The 18,932-nt window shown below is 34.1% G+C and overlaps 1 protein-coding gene across 1 annotated transcript; it reads left to right on the top strand.

Moving 5' to 3' along the window:
• Positions 1-10,899: 10,899 nt before the first annotated feature.
• LOC137644924 (facilitated trehalose transporter Tret1-2 homolog) lies at positions 10,900-18,343 on the top strand. The gene is made up of 4 exons (XM_068377799.1): positions 10,900-11,189; positions 12,627-12,759; positions 13,005-13,180; positions 17,083-18,343. The coding sequence occupies exons 1-4, from the start codon at positions 11,085-11,087 to the stop codon at positions 18,286-18,288; spliced, it is 1,620 nt and encodes a 539-aa protein (XP_068233900.1). The 5' UTR covers positions 10,900-11,084; the 3' UTR covers positions 18,289-18,343.
• Positions 18,344-18,932: the final 589 nt, after the last annotated feature.

The raw sequence follows: 18,932 nt of genomic DNA on the forward strand, positions 1-18,932 counted from the left end.
GTATTGATATCATTGCGGTTATTGTTAATACTGTCATCATCATCATCATCATCATTATTATTAACATAACTATTTTTATCACTATTATAATTATCAAAACTGAATATAGACACATGCACGTTTAACATTCCTTTGTTAATTCGCTCCTGCTAACTTTTCATAGAGGGGATTTTAACGATATAGATCAAGATGGGTTATAGCAAGATGTAATATCTTATTCCACCTTGGGTTATAGTACGATAAAAGTACGGAATTACGGTACATGTACGATACGAAAAAGTAATTGAATGTACGGTACGAAAATACAGTACGGTTCTTTAAACGTTTAATTTAGGAAGTACGGAAAATATTCCTTACAGTACCGTACTACCAGCCTTGTCTACTGGTCACGGCCACTCATACTAGGTTTGATTTGCTGTGAGCGAGATAAAAGAAAATTATCCACCATCACCAATCCGCATCGCCAAGCGTGGTGATGAAAACTGGCCAAACCCCAGTTATGAATTGACATGTCTGAGGCCATTGTCCTGCAGTGGACTTGAAACGGCCGTATTGGTTGTTGTTTTTATATACTGTATACAGTATAGCTACGGCTGATGATAATGATGCTATATATAAATATATATATATATATATATATATATATATATATATATATATATATATATATATATATATATATATGCATGTATATGTACAGTATATATATATATATATATATATATATATATATATATATATATATATATATATATATATGTGTGTGTGTGTGTGTGTGTGTGTGTGTGTGTGTGTGTGTAGCATAGGTGCATATAAGCATCAGTATAATGTGTAACGCAAAATATTAGTAAAATGTTCATTAAAATCTATCCTACTTTTAAAATCATTAGTTTTGTCTATTTTTTACTTTATGATTCTCATTAAAGATGATTGCCACTCTACTGAAATCAATCTTGATCAAAAGTTTTGCATTTTTGTGTACAGGTCATAAAATGAAATGAAGTCATTTTGTCGTGAAATGAGGCACTGCGCTGAAACATTAGAATCGTTATGCATCTGGTACAACGGCAGGCGATGACGAAAGCATCGTTGCTTCTCTCATGCAACAGTGTTGCATAAGAACGGTTGACTTTCCGCTTTAGCGCTAGGTATTTTCTATAATCATTCATCGACTAACCTGCTGAATTTGTAAATTGCGTCAAACAAAATGTTATCGGAGCTTTAGTTGATAATAGAGTCAGCTGTTGTAGCTTTTGTACATGATTGGCATCTGATAAATCACAATATGACAACACGGCATAATGCAGCCGTCCTGATAAGAGCGGTTTTATTACTTACCTCTTATGTAAATGAAATTGGCCTACCTGTATTCCGTAGGGTTCACATTAGTTTTAATATGACTCAACTGAATGCATTAGCAACTAGACTGTCGCTGCATTTATATCTATTTTGATATTATGCCTGAACTTCATTGAGCTTGATCGAAAGATTGGCACGATGGAAATGTCCAGATCTTTCACGTAACGAGAGAGAGAGAGAGAGAGAGAGAGAGAGAGAGAGAGAGAGAGAGAGAGAGAGAGAGAGAGAGAGAGAGAGAGAGAGAGAGAGAGAGAGTTCTCTCGATGCTCCGTTGATTTTATGCAATTCTGTCGATACCCCTTTCCAACATCTTTGCTACCGGCGCTCAAGTGACAGCGAACGGCTCCATGTGTAAGTTTTCTGTGTGCGCGCGTTGTTTAAATCTAATGAGCTATATAGTATTAAGGGATATTATTTTTATGATATATATATATATATATATATATATATATATATATATATATATATATATATATATATATATATATATATATATATATATATATATATATGTGTGTGTGTGTGTGTGTGTGTGTGTGTGTGTGTGTGTGTGTATGTGTCTGTGTTTGTGTGTGTATTTACCTAAAACAAACTTAACGTTAAAAGATTTACACTTAAAAACTACTCGGAGTTAGCCAAAAGAAAAATTGTAATCACGATATTACCAGCTGCCTCTTACCGTTTTAGGAGGTTTGATAAATCATCAGAGACAATGGTATATTTGAGCAAAAATATTGATAGAATGTTTATTACGTCTGATAACGAATAAAGATATCAAATTCGGAATTATAAGGTAGGTTTATACTGATATCACTATGTCATCATTTTCTGTTTAATTCGTTGCAAAAGTAAATTATTTCAAGCATCTTAAACATGTATAGTATTATTCTCCACTACGATTTCTTAATTGAATCAAATTTTGATACAATGTGTGAAACGCGAACTTCTAATTTCAACATCGGTTAAATTAGGAAGTTAATAAGTCTTGCATTAAAGTCCTTTGACATCTTACCTTGTCGGAAATTACGGAAATTAAGACAAAAGAAAAAAAAAAATCACCCTGTGATAGCCTGTCAATTTTTTTTTTTTTTTTGTGAAAGCTGTTAATTCTCATAATAATAAAATACTCTCTCAATTTTCTAAATTGATTCATTACATAGGTCTTATTGCCCAATTATTTAGGCAAATTACGATTAACCAGGCTTTGACATCTAGGATACAGTCCCGTACTAGTGATCCATCTTGAAAAGCCTGAGAAAATTTGCCAATCTACATAATCTTGTGTTTTCGAGTTTAATGAAACTCTAGGATTACGACCATTCTTAATTCCATATCACTGCAAATTCTGTTGGTCAAATGGGGACTAGTCAGACCAGGTTAAATGCTGTAGAGTTTGCAGGGTAATTAGGTCCGTGGGTCACACAAAAGGACCCACTCTACTATGTTAGGTTAGATAAAGTCGAAGCCACCTGCAAAAGCTACCTACATATAACACAAGCAGTAATGACACTACAACAACCATTAACATAGCATAGATTCATATATGTAGCCGAGGCCATTTGAAATAAATTATTCGAGTTAAAATATAGGATTTTTTACGACGGATTAGTTAGATATTTTCAAACATGCCTTTATCAAGTATTTCTGTGCAAATTATATTTCCATCATATCATCCTCATTGCATCACAAAATGTTAATAATGATTAACTACACCAAATATCTGAACAGTGATTCTTCGTGAGAGCAAAACTGTGTGGAGTAAATACCACCCATTATTGCATATTCGAATTAATTGTCTTATGAGGCCTTTTCCCTTATATTTTCAGATATATTAGCTTTGTCATAAGAAACTATATTCTATCGCCATATCAAGAAATAGATTACCATCCATTACATAATGGGACCTCGCAGAGTTCCATTGCCATTATCTTTAGGCCTTATTTTGAATTAAAAAACGAATAAGATTATTAACATTTCGGATGAAACCATTACTGTATTCCCTTGAAAGTAGGTTTGTCCATTGACTCTACCCCTGGTAACTCTGGCCTTATACTGTAGATCAAAGGGATTGAGAAGGCTGTTCAAATGTCACTGTTATCACTGACCCGAATATCAAAGTGAAAAACGAATGTATGGACAAATGAGAACCAGCAGTTAACTCAAGGCATCGGTGTTGTGATTTTGCAAGGTAATGCAGGTGGCGCACTATCAAGACACACACGCTCTTACTATATCGTACATGTTACTGTACATATGTTCTTATATGAATAACTGGTAAATCATAATTACTTGTATTCTTTTGTTCTCATTCATAAGCTGCATAAGACATCTTCCCCGAAGTATGATGAACAAACCTTATGGAGAGCGAGATTTAAATACCCTCTGATATAAGATTCAAGTTGAGAGAATGTCATAAATTTAAAAAAAAAAAAAAAGTTACATTAGGTGTCTGGACCAGGTTCCTTGTAAAATTAAATCATTCACAAAGCAACCATGGCAGTTGTCATGGCAACGAAATAACAACGTCTTACCATTGAAAATATAATTACACACAAAAAAAAAAAAAACTTAAATCGCACACGCTAACATGCACCCTCACAAAAATTATTGAATAGTCCAAACATAATTAAGGTACAAGATTTGAATTGTTTGGGAATCGGTAAACTCCTAGTAAATCAATCAGGACCTCTTTGCGTTGTTCTAGGTAGATAACTACCATAATAATTTAAATAAGAAAATGATGATAATAATCCCAACGAGATGGTTTTCTTCTAAGTAGGCTAACTAAAGATAAATACACAAACTCATACGAATTATATATGATAGAGATGAGTTTTAACCGCGTCATTTCACGTAAGCGGTTGACGGGAAATAGATGTCTGATGTGGGTTACTGGCCACAAGGGCGCATGCCTGCTTCAACCAGCATCGGTCGCTTGATACCGGTTTTCTCACATGCCAGATACTCCTAGAACCTTCACTACCTTTCTGGGTATCGCTCCCCTCTCCTGCTTATTAGATAAGTTGACTCCTGCATGATGCTTACTCGATCGATGATATTTTCGTTTTCGTCTACAAAGTGTTAAAGTAACATCAGATGTCTTCAAGGGGAGCAGATTTTACCAGTCAATCTTTTGACTTCTAAAGATTACGGTCGATATCATGAAAGAGGTTTCGAAAACACTATTATTATTATTATTATTATTATTATTATTATTATTATTATTGCAGTTTTTATTGTTGTTGTATTGAATATATGTGTCAGTGGAAGTGGGTAACTAACTACAATAGGTCCATCAGGCCTAGGCTATTCTTGGAATCATGCTAAGGAGTATAAAAGGTGGAATATGAGATGCTTTTTTAAAGTTATCATTCTATATCATGCCATTGAAATTATGTAATTTCAAATGAAAATTTCCTGTCAAGTTATGAACGTATACATTTTATTTCCTTTTACAAACAATTTGATTGTACTTCAATAATAAATGGAGTGCTATATCCCTTTCAGTAATAAGTTTGTATTATCTGTATGATGGAGGATTAAAAAATGCATGAAAAAAAAAAATATTACATTATTTGTACTTATATATTATTTTCTGTTTTTCTTTTTTTTTAGCATATGTATTCTTTTATCATTATTTTCATACAATATGTTACCTTCACTTCTTAACCCTAAAAATTTAAATAATTGGGTTCTTTGTGACTTTCAAAGAAAAAGTGTTTCATTGAACATAATTTCTGCCAATTTATTTATAAGGATCGCTCCCATAGATCGAAATACTGTATTATAGTCGGTATTAGAACTTACTTAACATCGTCACTTAAGACACATAAATCGTCGAGAGAATGATAGCAAATAAGAAGTAGAGTAACTTTTTTTTTTTCTTATCGATTTTGATTTCGGGGTAATCTTGACTTTGGACTTACAACGTAAATAATTTTCATTGGGAAATCCCCTCATAAGCTGCGTCTTTCTTCCCTTGGTACCATCGTCCCACATAAATAGCATCCGCACCAGCTACGCATTTTCCTGCCAGTGCCTGACTAACGCATGAAGTCTTTGTAGAGTGAGCTATAAATGCCGTCGTGAGAGGCGCAGTATGAAGGAACTGGGTTTGATTATGGGGAAGACTATTTTTTTGTTTCCTGTCGGTATTCAAAAGCTGTAGATTCCTACCATGAGCTTTCTGTGTGTTTTGTCCTTTTCAGTACACCACTGGAGTTTCATTTCTTTACATTTGTGGACTTTTTTTTTCATTGACAGCATGAACTGTAATATCGTGAGGGTAAAGGTAAAATAGTAATGTTAGATCTTTTATTTACTGTAAATATGAATTCTCTGAAATTAGCTTTGGCAATTTTAGTCTTTTTCTTGGACTTAGACTGACTGATTATGGCATACATATTCTTTAATTCAATGCTGAGGTAGTGGTAATGCAATGTTCCAAAATCACTACATAACCGCTTATTGGCCACTCCAATACTCATAGAGAAACCGCAATACGATGCTTCAAATTCAGCTAAAATAATTGGAACGATTGCTTCTTTATTTTGAGTAAAAAGACCTGAAGCTAATCGCAAGTAGTGTACACTCCCTAAGAAAGAGAGCAGAGAAAATTATTTATCTTTTCTGTTAAAATCTCGAATAGATATATGTTTCATGCAACTTAAAATTTCCAAAGTTTTGCCGTTAATTGCTAATAAAGCATGAGAGAGAGAGAGAGAGAGAGAGAGAGAGAGAGAGAGAGAGAGAGAGAGAGAGAGAGAGAGAGAGAGAGAGAGAGTTTTATTACTAGTCAAGCCACAACAGGGACAGATACCCAGTGCGGAAAAGAAATAACATATAAACTCATAAGTAATGATTCAAGAGTATAGAATACTTTAAGATTAGTTTCAATGTTAAAATAGATCTGTCATATTTAACTATGATAAGAGACATATGTCAACATGGTAGTTAGTAAGTAGGCCAAGCCACCAGCCACCAGTCACCCTTTGACTGATCAGACAGTAGGATACCTTTCTCTGGTTCGGCTTATTTATCCTTTCCTTACACATACACTGAATACTCTAGCCTATTCTTTCCACATTCTCCTCTGTCCTCATACACCTGATAACAGTGAGATTACCAAACAATTCTGCTTCCCTCAAGGTGTTAAGTACTGCAGTGTAATTGTTAACAGGCTACTTTCCTTTTCGTAAGGGTAAAAGAGACTCCTTAGCTATGGTAAGCAGCTCTTTTTGGAGAAGGACACTCCAAGATCAAGCCATTGTTCTAAAGTCTTGGGTAGCGCCATAGCCTCTGTGTTATGGTCTTTCACTGTTTTAGGGTAGAGGTCTCTTGCTTTAAGGTACACGTGGACACACCATTATATCTATATTTTCTGCCTATTAATTTTTTTCTGAAGTTTTTATAGTTTGTATATGAAAGATTTATTTTAATGTCACTGTTCTTAAAGTATTTTATCTTAATTTTCCATTACTACTCTCGTAGTTTATTCATTTTCTTATTTTATTTCCTCACTGGGCTATTTTTTTTTTGTTGGAGCCGGTAAGCTTATAGCATCCTTTTTTTCAACTAGTGTTGTAGCTTAGCTAATAATAATAATAATAATAATAATAATAATAATGATGATGATGATAACATTTGCAACTAGCATGAACTTCTGAAGTTCCCCCGACTCAACTGCCGGATTGGGAAGACCATTCCACAATCTGTCACAGCTGGAATAAAACTCCAAGAATACTATGTAGTATTGAACAAATTAATAGAGAATCCAAGATTGTTATGATTAACTGCATACCTAGTAATACTAAACGTACAAGATGGTACAGTGTGGGAATGTCTGACTGCAAAGGATGGTCAGAATTAAGAAAAATCTTATGCAACATACACATAGATCGCAACGATTCTTGACGACAAATTTGCCCACAGTATCCTTTGCAGTTCACCAAGAAAGCTTTGTCTATATTCAGTGTATCAAAAAGCACATGAATTTCCAGACCATTCGTGAGCCATTTCCTCCAGAAGGGGTGGCTCCAGAAGCTTTCAGTACTCAGGTTCTTCAACAAGTCCTACATAACAAATCCTAATACAATATTACAATTAGATTGAACAATGAGTGATAGTCCAGAGTCAAATTCAGTCTGAATTCAACATTCATACAATGTATGTATGTATGTATGCATGTATGTATGTATGTATGTATGTATGTATGTATAGCCTGGAATGCAAAAAAAATATATATATATATATGATCGAATATACCGTTCTTATTTAGATATGATAGAATTCATCTGCTTGTTCTCTCTATATTCATTTATAGGATTTTTTCTTGTAAAAGGGTAATCGAGCCTTTTAGATTATGGTGTAATATGGAAAAATTTTCTAGATCTACAATCTTTTATAAAAAAAAAAACCTGGAGAGAGAGAGAGAGAGAGAGAGAGAGAGAGAGAGAGAGAGAGAGAGAGAGAGAGAGAGAGAGAGAGAGAAGGTTCTGGATTCGCATACATGACCTTCGATAACCTTCCGTGACTTGAGCGAAGGCAGATATTTTGGAAACAAAAGCGAAAGCGAACAATTTGGAGCTAGCGATGTGTCTCAGAAAATCTACAATCTGTCTTATCAAAACAGATGATTTGGAGAGAGAGAGAGAGAGAGAGAGAGAGAGAGAGAGAGAGAGAGAGAGAGAGAGAGAGAGAGAGAGAGAGAGAATTTGTTACGGTCCGAACACTCTGGAACTGAGGAATACGGCTACATCAAACCTGCTTTAGAGAGAGAGAGTGAGAGAGGACACTGGATTGTAATTTCTCTTGTCGCTTTTCGTACTTCATACTATGAAATCGTTCCATTTTCCATCGTTTCCTGAATATAGTAAAGAGGTATTTAGGTTCGGTGAGCTCTTCTTGACATCTCCCCTCGTTCCTGCTATTCAAAGAGTTTTGAAAGTCAATCACTTCACATTACCCTTGCCATTGCTATGCAAATATTGAGGGCAGGCAATGATGACACTTAGTAAAAAATTAGGCCTGTTGAAAAGAAAAGCATATACATCTATCAAATAGCATTATAATTAATGCAATTGGCGGGTGAATCAAAGGTAACCAAACGAGTAATCGACCCACCGAGCTAGACAAGGGACGCCCAAGGAACATTCCAGAGAGCACCATCCGCCAGAACATCAAAATAGGATATTTTGGGATCGATTCAAAGCGTTTTTAATCACTATTTCAGTGATGCTGCTGGAGTGATGAAAGCAGGCAGTTCTGTCAATCTAAAACGATCAAATATAGTTTCATTACATCTACTATGCATGTATACATATATCTACATAATACAGAAACACACAAGCATACATATTATATATGAATATATCTATCTATATATATATATATATATATATATATACAGATATACATACAAGCATACATATTATATATATATATATATCTATATATATATATATATATATATATACATATATATATATATATATATATATAGTATATGTATATATATATATATATATAATATATATATATATATATATATATATATATATATATATATATATATATATATATATATATCAAATCCCTAAGATCAGAACATTCGACCTATGAATATTCAGTGCTGGCAACAAATGAAGAACGTTTGAACTTTTTTCCCTAGTATTTTATTTAACCGAAGCCCTTTGCGTCAATACAGTAGTTGTGGGAGGAGATGATGATGATTTTATCATGCAGAAATAGCTATAAGAATTCTTATTACATGTGTAGGATAGATCAATAGTATTCGGAAAATCCGCCGACTGTGATATGGATGATTAAGTTAATCATATTGGACTCGAGAGGTTCTGAGCTTAAACCCCCTCTCTTTGAATGCATCTAATTCATATGTAGGGACTTATTATCATCATCATCGACAATATCAGCCATTACTAGCCCACTGCAAAAGCAAATGCCTCAGACATGTCCTTCCACTTGTGTCTGTTTGAGGTCTTTCTACTGCAATTGTTAGAATATACTTTACTTTAGTTTTCTCTCGTATCAATGTTTCTCTTTTTTCTGTTTCTGGGATTTATATATATATATATATATATATATATATATATATATATATATATATATATATATATATATATATGTATATATATATATATATATGTGTGTGTGTGTGTGTGTGTGCGTGTGTGTTCTCCAGATGATAATCTGATATCAAATGCATCAAACACTGCCCTATATTTTATTTGCTGAAAATATGACTTGCTCCTACAGATAAATCTGTAAAAAGATGATAATCTGTAAAAGTTGGTAGCTCTGTTCATATATAACTGTAAAGGAATGTGTCTTGATAATTCGAATAAAATACTTAAAAGCCAGCATAAAACAAGGAATATTCATCCAGTTTTATTTTTACTTGGCTTTAATTGATTCTTTTCTTCAAATTATAAAATAAATTTTCAAACTATTTGATATATAGACTATAAACCAGAAATATGATCAGAATGATATATTTCATTAAGTAATATATATATATATATATATATATATATATATATATATATATATATATATATATATATATATATATATATAGTAGCAAGGGTATACAGTTAAAATTTCCTTTAGTTTTCTATTCCATACATAATGGCAAAAGATTACACAAAAAATGTTCACTGATAAAGGAAATGGCTGGAAATGTGCCAAGTTACATAATTGTATAGAAAAGTATCATGCAGACAATGCAGAAATTAGCAGAGCTGTTTATTTTTGTAATGATAATGTACCGAGTCATTTCAGAAACATCTTAAAACAATGGCAGAAACATTCCTTTCCTCATCAGTTTTTAGTGAAAAGTGTGTGTGTGCGTGCATGTGTGTGTGCGTGTTTGGTGGGATGAGGAACGTTACGAAGAAACATAAACATATTATTCGTAGCTTACAGTCAATAGAAATTTGTTTTACTTTATGTCTCTAGATTTTATGGACCAACAATATTCTGACAGCCCTCATACCGTAAATATATTCATTTGTCTGCTAAGGTTATCATTAATACAATATCAGTTAAATGTAATAATCGGGAAATCCTCTCCTTTCCCTTATTTTCACTTAATGAAGAACTACGTGTAGGTTACTGAAAGAAATAACCGGTGAGGTCATAAGAGTATCCTAAACACAGGACGTAGCGACGTTTTATAATCGCAGAAAGTTCGAGAACGAGATCCGAGGGGAAACCAAACTGGTTCCAGGAGTTGCAATGCTGAATATTCATCCGTTTGAAAATCCGGGTAGATTCATAAAATTGACCTCATACAAACTCTCTGCAGATAATGAAAAATTTAAAAAAGGAAGAAAAAGAAACGTTAAAAAAAAAAAAAAAAGTTTTTTGGCATTCACAATAAAGCCCATATGGAGTTGGCGTACTGCCGACAACAAGGAAAGGTAAAGGGTGCCTGTTGCACCAAGCGGGTATTGAGCGCGAAGACACCCACCCAGTATATAAGGTAACAGGGGACTGAAGATTTTCTCAGTCCATCCGTTGGCAATCGTCAGGTACCTCGTCCGGTCCGCCCAACTTAAGATTAAAAACGCCATTCAAGTCACATTGATTATTAAAAAAGTGACTTTATTCGTATTGTTTGTTTCTAGTTACATATATCTCTTGTATATTTCGTAAACAATTTTATATATTTTCGCTAATTTGTGTCGTTATATAACTGTCTTCATATGGACACTAAAGTGGAGGCGAAAGACAAACTACAACAAGTCATAACTAACCAATGGATGTCAGACAAAGACAAAAAACAGTTCATATCACCAGTATTTCGTCAGGTAAGGATAACATAATACTGTATGCCACTTAACCTTTTTACTTCACAGATTCCTTGTTATGAATTCACTGCCGAGTCTTAATACTGTTATGTTTATAAGCATATTTCAATATATATGAATATATTAAAGTTTTATGTATGCAGCGCAGGTAGTAGGTTGGCCAGGGCACCAGCCACCCGTTGTGATACTACCGCTAGAGAGTTATTGGATCCTTTGACTGGTCAGAGAGTACTACAGTGCTCCAAAATCAAACCATTGGTCTCTAGTCTTGGGGGGTGTCTTAGCCTCTGTACCATGGCCTTCCACTGTCTTCGATCAGAGTTCTCTTGTTTGGTGGTACACTCGAGCATGCTTATTTCTCTTCCTCTTTTTTTATAGTTTATACGTAAAGGATCCAATTTAATGTCGTTTTAGTTTGATTGTTTATTCTTCTCTTGTTTATTTATTTCCTTGTTTCCCTTATTCACTGGGCTATTTTCCCTTGTTGTACTCCTTGGGCTTAGGCATCTTGCTTTTCCAACTAGCTTTTAATAATAATAATAATAATAATAATAATAATAATAATAATAATAATAATAATAATAATAATAATAATAATAATAATCTACCGACGCGTAAAACATGTTTTCATGTAGTTCAATGTTGTCCAGAATAATCGCAATTTACTTCTGACTCAATAATGAAATATGTAGGCGTGTTGTAAAGTTATTACGTTTGAATAAAAGCATATCGAAAGTTTAATTTCACCAGTGAGTTTTAACCCAATCTGTAAAGCATAGAAAAATGGACTACTGTAATGTGGCCTTAGAGGACAATCTGCACGGATACCTTATTTCTTGCATAAGTGATAACGACTCTCGTCAGCAGGTCTTAGGTAGCGACAGATGGCTCGCATCGCCTTTATTGTCATCTATAAACATCATTCTGGAATGAATAGATATATTTCCTTTGGGATGATTTCCCCTGTCATCTTACATAAATTTCAATGAATTGTCCAATTTTAATCTTTTATTAATACAAAAGTAATCAGACCAAGAGCCAAAGACCTTTTATAACAATTTAGAACAATTTCTTATGGAGTCAATGGTGCCCAATAGAATTCTCTTAAATGATAATAGACGGGCCATATTTTAAGACTGACTGTTGGGTATTGGAAACATTTGAAATTTAGTTTAGACACGGTTGCATGCTCCACCCGGAGTACGAATTGTCCATGGATATTTTTCTTGCTTTCCCACATGTATCTCAAACAAGTTTTGGGGATCCACGTTATCACTGAAGTTGATCTTCATTGCGCCACAGTGAAATTTATAGAAACAATAGATCCATTTGTATATAGACAGACACTATAGACTAGGTATTTTATCGTTATTAGTGATGATACAAATATGCAAACTACATTCAAATTATGATCCACATATCAATTTTCATTTTCAGATAGCATCTGCTGTTGCTGTTGGGTCGATAGGCTGTGTTTTCGGAATAGTCATCGCATTTTCATCCGTAGCTTTAGGAAATTGGAAGATTGAGAGAGACGTTAGTCTAAATGAAGACCAGATAAATTGGTTTGGTGAGTCCATGCATATTTTTAATTGTGCATCGTACAAAAGTAGAACAAATAAGAGTCATTACACACTAGTTGTCATGTTTTCCAGGTTCTTTCCAGGAAGACACTTGTATTTCAACATCAAAAACTAGCAATTTCAAATTAGAGTTGACGTTTTTTTTTTTTTTTTTTTTTTTGGTTAATTCGATGATTAGTTTAGTTTCTAATGCACAAATTCAATGTACGAATTTCTTATTTTTATTTTCTAGCAATCGTTATTCAACTAGTGTCCATACCCGGATCGGTCGTTGGTGGTGGCCTTGTGCAACACTTGGGTGCTCGACGTCTTTTGATCCTAATCCTTCCTCCACTCGCCCTGACATGGCCTATATTACTACTTTCCAGGAGCTCTCCCGCGGCTATGATCATCCTCCGAGCCATACAGGTATAAATCTCTCTCTCTCTCTCTCTCTCTCTCTCTCTCTCTCTCTCTCGTTAAACCATATATCCTACCAAAGATGCCCTATGAACCGATCTCGTATATGTGTAGAGAACAGCCATCTTGCCAAGGGAACTTATCAAGGTCGCTCAATAGAAATTCACATTTAACCATTGTTAATTTGCTGCAGTTTTGTGCTCCCTTTAGCTGCACCAACAAACTTACAGTGTAGCTAAAACAACTAGTGTTATATTAAAGAGTAAACACACAGAGTAATGTATATATATATATATTTATATATATATATATATATACATTATATATATATATACACATATATATTTATATATATGCATATATATATATATATATATAAACACTCGCATGCATATCTAAATATATTTACATATACAATTTTATGTATATATATATATATATATGTGTGTGTGTGTGTGTGTACTGTATATATATATATATATACATGAGTGTGTGTACGTGTGTGTGTTTGTCTGTATGAACCCAGAAAAACATTTGCAATTGAATGTAGGAATAGATTTGCAATCTTAGAGACTTGAAGATATGAATATCAGACAATTAGCGAAGAGTGATGTGATATTAAGAACATATATCAGACAGTTGGTAGTGAATGTTTGGGACATGCAGGTACAAGGAGAAAGCCATGGATGATATATGATACTTGGGATACTATAAAAAGAAAACAAATAGAATTTTATTGTTGAAAGTTTAGAGGCAGTAATGAAAATTACAAGGTAGAGCATGCTAAGTATTCCAGTATTGATAGTGAAGTCAAAATAAAAGCCAAGAATGACTGGAGAGGATATTTAGACGGGAAAGCAGATGAGGCTGACAAAGATATGAATTCAAGGAATGGCTATGGTGTAAGAATCGCTCATAGAATTATTGAATTACTAATGAAATCTCTACGGGAGCAAAGAAGAAGCATATACCCATCAAAAAGAGATATGGACCTGTTATAACAACAGAGGATGAAAATGCCTTGAAGTCGAAGTTATCATTAAAAAACTCAACAGAAGAAAAGCCCTTGGATACGATGGAATAACTGCTAAGACGATATTGTCCTGAAATGAAGTGACTCCCAAATACTTACAAGATTATTTTGTAGAATTTGACATGAAAAGGCAAAACCTAGAAGTTGGGACTGGATTGTAATAGAAAATTAGCTGACCTAGATTATTCTGATGATGCTGTCATTAGCAGAACACCACAGGATTTACAATGCTTGCGTACCAGAATGCACGAAATATCACAGGAGGTTGGGCTCAAGATAATTAGGAGAAAGAGATGATGATGAAAACGGAATATGCAATGGAAGATGAAATATCATTGGAAGGAGAAAGGATTAATGAGGTAGAATCATCTAAATATTTAGGAACTAAAGTTTAATGACATTGAAAACAGCATATCAGACCATGGGTATAGGTTCAGTAAAATCTGGAAACCAAATCTCCTGAGCTTACAGTACATATATATATATATATCAGGCTATATATGAGTATAGTGAAATCAGTGTTATTGTATAGACGTGAGTCGTGGTATGGAAATGAAACAATATCAAACAGATTTTGTAGATTTGAGAACAAAGCCCCAGGAAGAATATTGGGAGACGAATGGCAGGGACAGATTAAAATAGAAGAGAGGTTACTTGAGCGCCATATGTGGATGAGATCATGATGAGAGGTAGATGGAAATGATTTGGGCTTGCTCTTCACACTCCCCAAGAGATATTAGTTCACCAACTTTTAACTGAGCTCCGCAAGGCACTAGAACAGTTGAAAGAACCAGGCGTACGTGGCTGAGGACTATGAAGCGTCAAATAGATGATGAATGGCGAATTATTGATTTAAAAGTTGAAGATACCGACGACAGGCGAAATCTTACAGAAGGGTTTGCGTCAACCGGCGTAAATCATACACACACACACACACACACACATATATATATATATATATATATATATATATATATATATATATATATATATATACATATATGTATATATATGTATATATACATATATATATATATATATATATATATATATATATATATATATATATATATATATATATATATATAACAAAGTATGAGGCTTTTGTACTGCTTTTGTACTGTAGTGGACTGGAAAAAGCTGCATTTATTGTTACTGTATATATTTATATCTACATATACATACATACATACATACATATATATATATATATATATATATATATATATATATATATATATATGTGTGTGTGTGTGTGTGTGTGTGTATGTATGTATGTATGTATGTATGTATATATATATATAAGCAGCCGTTTTTAGTCCAATGAAGGGCAATGGCATCAGACATGTCCTTGGTCATTATCATCATCACACTGGCCACTACGGATTGGTGATGGGGAGAGAATTTTGTTTGATCGTTCACAGCAAACCAACCTCGTATGGGTAGCCCTGATCATGGCTGTGCTGATCATGGCGATACACAAACCGTTTCACCATGTTAAGGTATCTCCACTTAGAAAGGGGTGTGTATATATATATATATATATAGGTAGCATGTACCGTTAGAGATTTATGGGTCCCGTTTGACTGGCCAGACTGTACTACATTGGGCCCTTCTCTCTGGTTACGGTTCACTTTCCCTTTGCCTACACATACACCGAATAGTGTGGCATATTCTTTATAGATTCTCCTCTATCCTCATACACCTGAGAACACTGAGATTACCAAACAATTCTTCTTCGCCCGAAGGATTAACTACTGTACTGTAATTGTTCAGTGGTCACTTTTCTCTTGGTGTGGGTAGAAGACTCTTTAGCTACGCTAAGTAGCTCTTCTAGGAGGACACTCCAAAATCAAATCATTGTTCTCTAGTCTTGGGTAGTGTCATAGCCTCTGTACCATTGCCTTCCACTGACTTTGATTAGAGTTCTCTTGCTCTAGGGTACACTCGAGCACGCTGCTCTATCTTATTTATCTTCCTCTTGTTTTTTTTTTATAGTTTATATGTGAATGATCTGGTTTAATGTTATTACTGTTCTTGAAATATTTGATTTTGATTGTATTATTTCTCTTGTAATGTATTCATTTCCTGGTTTCCTTTCCGTACTGGGCTATTTTTCCCTGTTGGAGCCCCGAGGCTTATAGCATCTTGGTTTCTCAACTAGAGTTGTAGCTTAGCTTCTATACTACTACTACTACTACTACTACTACTACTACTACTACTACTACTACTAATAATAATAATAATAATAATAATAATAATAATAATAATAATAATAGTATATTGATAGATATATATATATATATATATATATATATACATGAATAGATAATAATATTCAGATGTATTTACATTTATTCATTATAACATATCAAAATGGAAGCTAGGTAGATCTTGAAGTGGTATGCACATATTTTGCTATAAATTTTTACGTGACATTTATTTACATTGAATACTATGCTAGCCACCGCTTATCTCTCCCATGGCAAGATGGCGGCGGTCTTCGTGTTATCGGTATCATTAGCCAATATGGCTTACACGGCATCAAGTAGGGTAGGATATCTATGGCTAAAATAATCTGAACTATATTTTCGGCATATTTGTAGAAAAAAAATGTTTGGAGGAGTATTTTGATTATTTGCTTTTAGATAATCATTCTTAGACGTAAATCTAATATTTCCAAATTAATTCTCTAGCAGTTCCTCTATTCCTCGTTTTGTATTGACACACGCTAGCCTATTTGATTTTTATTAACACTGACATGTGCCATTTTACCCCTTACATTATGCCACATATCAGGTTGGAAAATCAATGGTATCTTAAAAGAAGAGAGAATAAACCAGTCACTGCTAACTAACTTTAACTTTCTTTTTTTCAGGGACTCCTAACTGCTGGTGGATCTATCTGCGTTTATGTGTACCCATGCGAAGTAAGTGAGCCGAAAAGGAGGGGATTGCTGGGGGCTGTACCAGAAGCTGCCTTTTCCTTGGGATTCTTCCTCACTTACATCTTTGGTGGAGTCTTCCATTGGACAACCGTTGTCCTTATCATTCCATGTATTTCCGTTCCATGTATGATTTTTCTGCTATTGGTGCCTGAGTCTCCTACTAAACTTATCAAGCAGGGTAAGATCGAAGAGGCCAAACGTACTTTAGAAAGTCTGCGACCACACGGTTACAATGTGGAGATGGAAGTGAGGGAGATGCAGAATATTTATTCTTTAACCAATAGTTGTGAAGAAACACATTGCCAAAGTGTTCAAGGTCTTTCTAAACCGAATGCTTTACTTCCCGTGGCTGTGTCCACTACTTTACTTGTCCTTAAAGAGTGCACTGGACAGCTTGTTCTTGCTTTATTTGTTGTCCAGATTTTTCAAAATGCAAATGCTGAAATATCACCTCTTCACGGCTCTGTAATTGTGGGAAGCGTTCGGTTCCTTTCCAATGTCATAGGTGCTTTTCTTCTCGGTTGCCTTCCACGAAAGAAAATAATCATCATTGCTTCTCTTGTTGCTGGTCTGTCTGTTGCCCTATTAGGAAGCCATTTTTATGAACATGAAAATGAAAATAAAGTAACCTGGGCTCCACTTTTGTACTTTGCAGTGTTCACATTAGCCTTTGGTATAGGTATTGGCCCTACAAGCTACTTGATGGCCACAGAATTGCTGCCCAGTTCTGTTCGAGGCACAGGAAGTGGCATTGCAGGAGCAGCAGCTTTTGCAGCGCAATTCTTCATCACTTTATTTGCAGCAAAAACATCTATATCTAACCTCTTTATTTCTTTCTGGGCCTATGGGGTTGGGTGCCTAACTTTAGCCACATTTGTACTTCTGTTACCTGAGACACAAGAACTAACTTTGCAGGAGGTAGAGGCTTATTGGTCCAAGGCTGCAAATAATCTCTATTTTACTAAAAGCAACAATTCAATTAAAGAGCAGAACAATAATGACGAAACTGCAGACAGTAATGTCAAGGATGACAGCAAATTTTCACACCTTCCACGGTCTCAAGATGACCGAGTTTATGGCAAAGTCATTACTATGGTGGACCTTGGGAAGAAAAAAGAAATTGTAGATATAGTTTAGAATCATAGACATGTATAAAGAGAATATTTATATCACTATCAATATCATAACATTAAGTCAGCAATGGCTCTGTCTTCCATTTTAAAACTTTCAGAATTTTACACTTTCTGGCGCCGTATTACTCATTCGTTCAACAGTTTTAATGCAAATAGACATGCACACACACACACACACACACACACACACACACACACACACATATATATATATATATATATATATATATATATATATATATATATATATATATATATATATATATAAATGTAGATTTGCTTTCATCAATAGCCTAATATTTAGTGTAAGAGGATTCTACAGGAATTCGTAATTCATATGTGATATACAATCCAAGCCAGTTTTTAATTAATAATTCCTTTTATTTTCATGTAAGTACGAATAATTTGTTAACATTTAGAAATGTGTAGAAGTTTATTTTTATAAATAAAAGTAGAATAAAGTTACCGGAGTGTCTTTGCTTAACAATCCCGAGTGATATCCTGTTAAACCTCCCTAAGTTTTTGCGTGATTAACTAATAGGAAGGATTCTTGTTCATGGGTCTGACATTCCGTTCAAAGCGGATACGTCTTATCATGTATGTGCATTTGTGTAAAGCCTTTTTGCTATCAGGCAGAACATTTCTATA

This window comes from Palaemon carinicauda, chromosome 8 (genome assembly GCF_036898095.1).
Source record: "Palaemon carinicauda isolate YSFRI2023 chromosome 8, ASM3689809v2, whole genome shotgun sequence".
Classification (NCBI taxonomy): domain Eukaryota; kingdom Metazoa; phylum Arthropoda; class Malacostraca; order Decapoda; family Palaemonidae; genus Palaemon; species Palaemon carinicauda.